Source organism: Engraulis encrasicolus, chromosome 4, assembly GCF_034702125.1.
Source record: "Engraulis encrasicolus isolate BLACKSEA-1 chromosome 4, IST_EnEncr_1.0, whole genome shotgun sequence".
Classification (NCBI taxonomy): Eukaryota; Metazoa; Chordata; class Actinopteri; order Clupeiformes; family Engraulidae; genus Engraulis; species Engraulis encrasicolus.
This window is the reverse complement of record NC_085860.1, coordinates 32,478,951-32,489,715: the sequence shown is the minus strand read 5'-3', so window position 1 is coordinate 32,489,715 and position 10,765 is coordinate 32,478,951. Positions and strand designations below refer to the sequence as shown.

General features: G+C 44.5%; 1 protein-coding gene across 1 annotated transcript in view; it reads right to left on the bottom strand.

Moving 5' to 3' along the window:
* Nucleotides 1-2,707: 2,707 nt before the first annotated feature.
* The window catches only part of LOC134447652 (zinc finger protein 536-like), a 29,074-nt gene continuing 21,016 nt past the window's right edge, over nucleotides 2,708-10,765 (bottom strand). Inside the window, exons 3-4 of the mRNA XM_063197222.1 lie at nucleotides 7,095-7,196; nucleotides 2,708-4,693 (exon numbers count right to left, since the gene is read on the bottom strand). Coding sequence (XP_063053292.1) covers nucleotides 3,258-4,693; nucleotides 7,095-7,196 — 1,538 coding nt within the window. The 3' untranslated portion in view covers nucleotides 2,708-3,257. The remainder of the gene's footprint in view (nucleotides 4,694-7,094; nucleotides 7,197-10,765) is intronic.

Sequence of the window (10,765 nt, the reverse complement as noted above, 5' to 3'; positions counted from 1 at the left end):
CTCTCTATACAAACTCGCTGAATGCACCCTTCTGTGTAACAGATGAGTCAATAGAAAGTCAATGTAGGAGTTTGATTTTTCACCATGAGGCTGAGTCATCATGAAGCAAAAATCTCTAACAAATCATTATAAATCTTGCACTAGCTTAGGTGTTAATCCAACTGCTTTCCTTGTGCTCTGGATGTGCTTCGTATAGCTTGGCCTTGTTCAACAGACAAATTCCTTCAAAATAATATGTGTCGCTGCATATCTTTTAACCAACATCAGAAGAGTTGCATTTGAGAGATTTGGGCTGTGGGTGTGGATAGGAAAACTAGAAGAGAGAGTCCCATCTGCACACACACACACACACACACGCACGCACATACACACACACACACACACACACACACACACACACACACACACACACACACACACACACACACACACACACACACACACACACATGCACGCACGCACGCACACACACACGTATGCACGCGCGCACACACACACGCGCACACACACATACACGCACATACACACACACACACACACACACACACACAAGCACAAACACACATACACAAACACACACACACGCGTCTGCACGACTTCTGCATTTTTGAACACAGTTGGCAGTTGATAGATGACAATTGATAGATGATTGAGAGATATTGTCCATATCAGATAAATGCCACAGTACGGTTTTCTGTATTGGGTGACAGCCTGAAACAGTTCTTGCCTGTGTTTTGACAGGCCCATTTTATTGCTCATTAGCTGCCATTATATTCTGTCCACTAGGTGGTGCTGTATTATCACTTCAGGCAGAGCTGTGCATGAAGATCTATGCTCTCTGACTTGAAGTCATCTTGGGTCTATGTGCTTACTCTCCATTGTCTAAAAAGTTAATTAAAGCGTCAATTCCACTAATCAACCCATTTAAGCTAACCCAAGTCAAAGACCATTGTGGTGTTTGGCAGAATACCTTGTTTTCCCAAAAATATCAGTAATTACTCAAAACCATTTGACATTATTTTGACATCCATTTGACAGCAAATTGTACTATCCAGGATGTAATAAGGGGTGCAGATTATAATTTCTAGATTCGATTGACCTTTGTTTCAGGTAGTAACATAGGCCTACTGTAAATAACCTTCATCAGTCTTGTGCAGTATCTCGTGATAGACCTCTTGTGGTAATTTATTTGTCTGATTTATAATTGTAGATACTTTCTGCTTACAGTGCATACTGTAGGGTAAATTAAGTAGTAAGCTCAGAGACAGTTGTGTATACGTACACCTATTAATGGAAGAACACAGTGCTTCTTTTTCTTCATAAACACATGGCAGCTTGGCCACCTTCCATAGAGGTATGACTACCTCTGTGTTAAATAGCTTCCCGCTCAATCACCTTGGCTTAACCTGCTGTTTGAAATCAAAGAAACTGTAGTGTCCTTGTGACAGGTTGAGCTTTTTACACACATGGCATGGATTCCTGTGACCTCAACATAAGGCGATGACACAGCAAGGAAATGTTTTGAGCAACGCTGGAAGCATAGCAAATTGCTGGAATGTTATCTCACATTCTTTTTGAAGGCTCGCACAATAGAGCAGTCATTCTGCTGCACTCAGACAATGGCCTTCTGTTGTTTTAATAAGTAGATAAATAAAGTTCAGTCTTCAAACACATACAGGAGACACTTAAAGCAACACCCACAGGAATTCTCTTTATTGAACTGAACTCACACACAGAACAAAAGCCACTGTCTTCTCTCATGTACAATACAGTAAACAGCCTTTTGATTCCCACGGCAACATTTATGCAAAAAAGAAAAAAAATAACACACCTAATCACATGACTCTAGACTGTCTATGAACGGCCAGCCAGTGGCTGCATGGTGTGTGGAAACCAGGAGGGGTACTCTGACCATCTCACCCAGGGATGTGGGCGGGGGACACACAAATAGGTCACTTGTCCCGGGCCCAGGGGGAAAGGGTGCCCCGAACAGGGTCCTCATTACATTGTAAGTATTATTACTTTGTCCTGGGCCCAGCCAAACCTGTCAGCGGTCCTAATCTCATCTCACCTGTCAGCCTGGCTGCCCTATACAGCATAAAGCCAGCACCTGCATCTTTTAGATTTTTGCACCATTCAACAGTACATAATCTCAAAAAAACTTAACAGTACAGAATCTGTAATATTCTGAGACCTACTTGCACGTTTAATTCGAAGTGCAAAATGTATTACAAAACCAGCCAAAATGTAGTTAAGTAGGCTAACTGCACAAAAAAAGGTCAGATACTAGTTTTGCCTCGAATTTTGGTCATAAAGTTGCCCAAGTTAGTAATTGAAAGCACAGTATCTGATATTTTTTTAAAAAAAACTGACAATAACATGTTTTGCGCAAATCTCAGCATACAATAATCTTGAATATCACCTCCTTTTGCAATATCAAATAGTCCTGCTACATTTGGTGGTTTCATATAACTTTATGGTAAGATTTGGGAAAATGAAACATGGGCCTTTTTCTTCCTGTTTGCCATTTTTTGCAGATGCTGTAGGGCAGCCTGGCTGGTTCAGGGAAACTCATTACCATCTCTCTCTCTCTCTCTCTCTCTCTCTCTCTCTCTCTCTCTCTCTCTCTCTCTCTCTCTCTCTCTCTCTCTCTCTCTCTCTCTCTCTCTCTCTCTCTCTCTCTCTCTCTCTCTCTCTCTCTCTCTATCACAACTCCTCCACATCCCCGCCATACCACTCTCACCATCAACATTAACCACGGTCATCATTACCACAATAACAATAAAGATACATTTCTTAAATCACCATAATGTCTATAATCTTTCACAAAGTACCTGCAATATCATCTTTTCTTTCAGTCTTTTTTTGTTTAGACACACGTGGTGTGTCAGTGTAGCAGTGTTTCTTCCTCATCTGGTTTGGATATCATGGATATCACGTTTTGTTTTTTAGTCTTTTCTGTTTTCTTTTAGACACACGTGGTGTATCAGTGCTGTAGTGCTTCTGCCTCATTGGATGTGGGTGCCATTGCTATACACCTGGGTGGCTCCCCATGTCTCTGCAGGGCACCGTGGTCTGGCCTAGCCTGATTATCATCGACTTTCAAATCTCTTCGAGACTTGGTCTGACCAAGAGTATAACAATTAACATTTCCCAAACGTTTTTTTTTTTCAGGACCTCAGAAAGTACTTGCATCGCTCTTGACCTGACTAGTAGCAACGCTGAAGGTGTTGCGTCACTAGGAGGGCACGGCCTGGCTAGCTCTGACCAGCCTCTTGAGAAGACAAACCCAGTGAACCAGACTGCATGCCACCAAACAGGCTGGCATCCTCCTCCTCCTCTCTGGAGAGTTGCTCCTGGCCAGTGACTGTGGCGCGGCAAGAGTTAAGCTCTGGCTCTGGGTTGCCTACAGAGAGTCTGGTGGCTGCTCCCTCCACCTGCTCCCTAAAGGGGGAGGTGAACTCCTCCTCCACCTCTGTCTCCTCTGTGTCCAACTCCTCTGGTCCTCCTCCCACCTCCTCAGCAGCCATCCTCCTCACCTCTCCCTTATAGTCACCATGCCCATCGCTCCCCGCCTCCCGATCCACAAAGGAGGAGGAGGAGAGGTTAGTGGGAGGGGAGGAGGTGGAGAGGTTAGTGGGAGGGGAGGAGGAGGAGGTGAACGCCACCTGGTGGGGTGGTGGGGAGGAGGCGGCGGTGCACAGAGAGAACGGAGAGCTGAAGGGCGTGAATGCAGAGAGAGAGGAAGAGGAGGAGGAGAAGGAGGATGCTCCAGCAAAGGGAGATGTGGACAGAGAGGGCATCAGGGTGGAGGAGGAGAAGGAGGAGGAGGAGGTGCTGAGGATGTGGGAAGTCGTGGTGGTGCTGTGGTGTAGAGGTGGCACACAGATGGTGGAGGAGGAGGGAGCCATGTCAGAGGACTTGATGTCATAGAAGGAGTCACAGGCTGCCGGGGCAGCTGTCCTGTGGGAGGTGATGACCGAGGAGCCGGGAAAGAGGGGAAAACTGCTAAAGGAGGTGGAGGAAGAGGAGGAGGAGGAAGAGGAGGAGGTGGAGGAGGAGGGGATGATGTTGGAAAGTGAGCTGAGAAAGAGAGGGGAGAATGGAGTGGGGGGAGGAGGAATGACAGAAGAGCCTGAAGCGAAGAGAGAGGCAAAAGGAGAGGAGGAGGAGGACGTGAGGGGAGGAGGGGCAAACGCAGAATCAAGGGAACCCAGAGAGGTTTTGCTGAAAAGAGAGGACGCCAAAGCAGAGGCGCTGAACGGAGAGACGGCGTTTGCAAAGGAAGAGGACGAGGAGAAGGAGGGAAGGGGAGTAGAGACAGAAAGAGCAGAGGCGAGGGAAGAGAAAGGGAGTGCGGATGACACTCTAAGGGAGGAGGGCGAGGAAGAGGAGGAAGAGGAGGAGAAGACCGGGACACTGCGAGAGGCTGCAGGCTTGCTGTCACTCTTAGCCCCGCCCTCTGGTTTGATTGACAGGTCGAGGGGTTCCTCCTGAGGCTCTGATGGGTGCAGGTCTTCTTCAGGGCCCCTGACGGATACAGCTGGGTGGGGTTTGGAGGGGCAAAGGTCATCTCCGTGACGATGGTGATGAGGAACTGGCAACTGGTTGTGGTGGCGGTGGAGGTGGTACTTGAGCGAAGTGAACTGGCTGCCGGCGTAGTCACAGAAAGGACACTTGTAAGGCTTCTCACCTGGGAGGGAAACAGAGAATAACCACCAACACATCAAAGGGGCACAATGTAGGATGACGTAGTTTGCGAGGTGCCCTTGACATGCCTGTCTCAAAATCTACACAGTCATGAAAAAATGCTGTTTAACTAAACTCACTGTGAGAATGTTTTTCATGACGGAATGCCAGCAGTGGATACAAATCTGAATACGGAAGGCCTATGTAAAGCGATGTTTCATATGAGAAGTGTTTCCCATGACACTCGTAGCGGGTCGCTCTGCCAAAAGTTACATTTGGGGTTCTCTGACAGCGGACCGTGAAAGTTGAGTTACTAATGACTCAAATAAGCATCGGCTGACTCGGGACAGTGATTAATTAAACTTTTAATCCTACATAGAGCCCCTTTAAGATAGGGTTTGATGGCCCTTACTACGCCAGCGACCCGGGTTCGATTCAGGCCTGGGTCATTTTCCAGTCCTTCCCTGTCTCTCTCCCTCACTCATTTCCTGTCCCTCTCTCGCTATCCTATCACAAATTAATACATAAAAAGCCCTGAAAATATCTTGAAAGTTAGGGTTAGATACTTAAAATAAAATTAAATTGCAATTATCCATGTATTTCACATGAAGTCTTGAAATTATTATAGATAACACAATCAAAGGAAAACCAACGAATGAAATAAAAAAAAGAAAGAAAGACATGCACATCAAATGGAATTTTAATTTGAGCAATGATGCTGAAAGTGTGTGTGCGCGTGTGTCCGTGTGTGTGTGTATGCAGGCCCATGTCTGTCTGTCTTTTCAGCAGGATAAAGAAGACATTCATCACAAACACATAAAATGGGCCTATGGGACTGCTTTAAAACATACACATGGAATCCATTTCTGTGCTCACAACAGAATTGCCTCACAGGCTTTCAGTGGTAATCATGCAATTCTGTCATACATCATGGCGGCCATTAGCTAATGCAATGCTACCAAATTCAATTTATCACTGTTGCACAGCGCCAACATCCAAACAAAACACATTTACACATCCATCTCAAAACGGCTCTGACATTTACCTTATTAGGGGGTGACAACCATTTGCGATTGTCATGCAAAATGTCCACAATCACAAATCATTCTGACAATAATGTTCACGTTTATGAGGAAACAGAAAGGAGCTTAAAAACCCAAGTCACTATGACTAGTGAAGCCTAAAAGCTATTGAGGCTACGCTATTAGCATAGCCTAGTGAAACGAATATCTTGAAACATGAAAAGAAGCAGTGGTAAGGTACTTTTATAACAGTGACTCCAGACAGGCCATGCCATGACCCGAAACGTGCATTAATTATTGTATCACTGATGAATTAAGTGTTATTCAGTCATTGTACTGTGAAATTAACATTGTGGGTGTCTTTATCTCCATCAGATAAATGCAATTTACTGTAACTAAAATGCAATGACAAGTAGAGATGCTACATTAGAGCACTTAGACAGATAGTTAAAAAGAAAACCATTGATGTGAAGTCCATTTGCAAGATGAACACAGATGATAACAATGTTGTGAAAGAGTTAGACACACAAATCTAATTAATCCTGAATTAAGGGGGATTGAAAAGATAATGGGTGACAAAAGCAAATACTGTGTACAGAGTGCATACTTCTGACAGCGCCCTGTCTCCCAATAATAAAAAAAAAACCTTCAGCCATGACTAAGTCCACATTATGATCTGGATTGCCACCAAAATCATGCTTTTCATTGTCCTATGTCCAAGACTTCCACAACTTGTCGTATTTAATGATTTTTGAAAGTGAAAGAAAAGTGAAAGCCCATTGGGAAACTCCAACTCCCATTGTCATTGTGACACAGCACTCCACAGCACACAAGTGAACACTGCACACTGCACACAACGAAATTGCATTTATGCCTCACCCATGCAAGGGGGCAGCCCTCAGTGGCGCCCCATGGGGAGCAGTGTGGTGGGACGGTACCATGCTCAGGGTACCTCAGTCATGGAGGAGGATGGGGGAGAGCACTGGTTGATTACTCCCCCCACCAACCTGGCGGGTCGGGAGTCGAACCGGCAACCTCTGGGATGCAAGTCTGACGCCCTAACCGCTCACCCATGACTGATATTTAATTAAAAATGAAATATGAATTACTAAACTACAGAAGGATGGTGTAATATGAGGAGGTAATAGTATGCATTTGATGCAAATATTTAAATACATGCAGTCCTATCTCACAGAATGTTTGATGGACACACACACACACACACACCACACACACGCACGCACGCACGCACGCACGCACGCACGCACGCACGCACGCACGCACGCACACACACACACACACACACACAAAACACATTAGTTTATGTGCCAGATCAGTAGATCGGCCATTATGAGTCCGGCCTTGCGTGCCCTCTTCCCTCACCTGTGTGGATCCTGCTGTGCACCTTGAGGCGCTGGGCTGTGCGGAAGCTCTTGCCACACACAGAGCACTCCTTACCACCAACACTGACCTGCTGAGAGACAGCTGAGGAGAGACAAGGAAGACATTACATTACACTAAGCTGACACTTTAATCCAAAGTGACACAGTTACCACAGTTACCAAGGACCAACTTACTAACTATTATAGGGCACGGCTACCTCAGAAGACAAAAACAGGTAAGACTACTGGTGAAAGTAGACGGGTGTGCACAGGTGCGCAGCACCAGTATAAAATGTACAGCTGGTGCACAGTACTGGTAAGAGAATAGGTTTAAGATAGGTCCAAAATCCCACATTTGAAAAAAGTAAGGTCTGCTGTTTCAGCAGAAAACACATACAACCACACTGTGCAATTTAAGACAAGTGTCCTCCTATGAAGCGACACCCAAAATAGTCATACAGTGATAATAGATATGTAATGCTCATGTTTATTTTGTTTGTATATTGTTTGTTTGCGGGTGGCGGTGGGGGGGTAGCACTGGTAAGAAACGAAAACTCTTTCAACCCTGGGTAAGACGAAAACACATTTTTACACAGCACTCCTTGCAGCCTCTGCAATCCCTGGGGCTGCTGAGAAACAGCTGAGGGGGAGGGGGAAAGCATTACACTTAGCTGACATGTGTAACCAATGCTACTTACAGTATCTATTAGGCACAATACAAGATAATGATTGGCCCGGGGAGCAATGTGGGGTTAGTAGGTGTCTTCCTCAAAAGCACTGCAGTCTATCATGAGGGTGTAGTAAAGAGACCACACCCTGGCCCTACACGTGGCAGATATGGTAGGGCACTCGTTTGCTATGCGGCCGACGCGGGTTTGATTCCCGACCCGGGTCCTTTGCCAACCCTTCCAACCTCTTCCTGTCACCATATGCACTGTAGTATCATGAATAAAGACCAAAAAAAATATATCTTTAAAAAAAGAGACCACACCCTTTTGCCTGACTGTGGTCTTCTAAACTTCAAACTTTGGATCCTACGACGAACTTCCTAACCATTAGGACACTACCTCTACCTCACAAGACAAAGAAAGAGATGAGACAAAAGCACATTTTCCCAGGGCACTCCTCATAGGCTCCGTCAACCCAGGGGTGTATTTCTCAAAACCATAGTTGCTAACTATGTTAGCTACTTTGTTGTTTGCAATGCAATTTCCCTTTGACAACTACCCAAGTTGCTAACTGGCTAATAACTAAGCTTTTGAGAAACGCACCCCAGGGCTGCTATTATAGAACTGTGGGGGGAAAAAAAAGACAAGACGAAGAAAGAATCCCAACACATTTTCACAGATTTTCACAGAGATCTGTGCAAATCTGCCAGCGCAGCACTTTCGAAACATAAATTTTTTAAAAAAAGAGAAAACCGGCGTGACAAAGCTTTCAACAGAACAGGTTTTTGTCTGACGGTAGCAGAGAGAGAGAGAGGTTCCTGGAAAAGCGCTCAACTCGCAGTAAAAACCCGTTAGGGAATATGCCATCACACCAATGACTGGAATCCCAGCCAGTGGTACTGTAGCTGCAAAGAAAAGGTACTGTCTGTGCTCTGAATCCGAAGTTTCAAGAAACTTTTCTTTTTCACAAACAAGCATTGCCGACACATTTATGTGGTTTCTTTTGGACATCCACACGATACAACACAAAGGGTAACTCGCAATAATCTTTGATCTGTCAGAACAAAAAGAAAATGGATAAATAAATTAAACTGATCACCAGGGCCACAGTATGCACCTGGTGACCATCTGTCTCACAAACACACACACACACACACACACACACACACACACACACACACACACACACACACACACACACACACACACACACACAGATCGAGAGAGAGAGACATCACACACACACACACACACACACACACACACACACACACACACACACACACACACACACACACACACACACACACACACACACACACACACACACACACACACTGCTGAGAGCGAGCCACACTGCAGAGCCATGCGCTTTGATTCTCTTCCCCATCTCCCTGTCCTGTCCCCTGTGTCCCCTACAGATGAGCTAAGTACCTGCATGTCACAGACTAATGTTTTATGGCAACACAAATGGCGAGCACAGCCGTCTATAGTGTCACAGTATACACAGAACAGGGGGTGAGTAGTTGGCCACACACACACACACACACACACACACACACACACACACACACACACACACACACACACACACACACACACACACACACACACACACACACACACACACACACACACACACACACTAATGCACATGCACACACACCTGCTCACGCTCACACTCCCACACACTCACACCCACACACACACTGATGCACATGCACACACACACACCTTTGCACATGTACGTGCGCACACACACACACACACACACACACACACACTTAGACCTGCACGTACTCACACATGCACTCTGTAATCAGTGACTACACTTGAACTCTAGAGACAGATAAATTGAATATAATTGGTCCGTTTTGCACTGGAACCAGGCGCAACTAATCCCTGAAGGTAATAAATCGTAGTATAAAGAACATCGCTATGTCCTACAAAGTTCTGGTTTTTTTTTTTAGTTTCGTGTTCATGACTACATATGTATTTTGGTTGGTCTATGTTGGTTGGTCCATCAGATCTCGGCTTGCATATTGGGAGTAAGCACACGACTTGCTGATGGTTTCTTCGTAATTTCCCACTGTATCTGACTTCTCTCATGTTTCTAAAAGACAGATAATGTGCCCAGGTCCGTAGTACAGGTGCTGGACAAAACAGACAACATCTGAAAAGAGATCTTGAGCCTCATTTTTTTTAAAGTATTTTTGGGGCTTTTCAACACTTTATTTTTAGTTTTTTTATACAAAGCGGATTCCAAAAAAGTTGGGACACTTGGTATTTTGTGAATAAAATCAAAATGCTGGCATTTTCAAAACATTCAATATGTCAATAAGGTAGAGCATTGTGTATAGACAACATATCAGTTGTTAAAGCCAAGCAGAATTATTGTTTTGGGGTAATTATGTGATCATTTAAAATTTCACCCTGGCAACAAATTCCCAAAAAGTTGGGACAGGGCCAATAAAATGCTTTTTATGTTGGATAAGACTAAACACAACACAAGGGATGACATTCAACATTTAAATACTTTGACTGATGGCATGATTTTATTTTAAAAAAAAAGATATTTTGATATGCGAGACATGATTTCAGCAGCTCAACTGATAGGTGTGTTCTTCGACTTGTTTACCTTCTTGTTATGCTTAATATGTGGCATATCCTGACTGCAAGAAAACAATTTTGTCACCTGTTTACTCTTATGATGGAACCACACTGTTGGAACATAGTAGAGATTGAAATTTGCCATCATTGTGGGGCAATATCTAAAGGCTGTGCTCCAAAATATAATGCCTTGGTAGCTATGTATGCTGTTTAAAGTCTGAATATATCATTCAGCCCTCATTTTAATGCTCTACATGAGTAAGACGACCATAACCAAGGCATCTCTGCACCCCTTTACCATCATATATACTGTCTTTCAGACTGACCACTAAATCAAGCTGAAGTATTCATTTTCTTCATAACCTGGAGGGTGCATGACTCCATGATTTAAAAA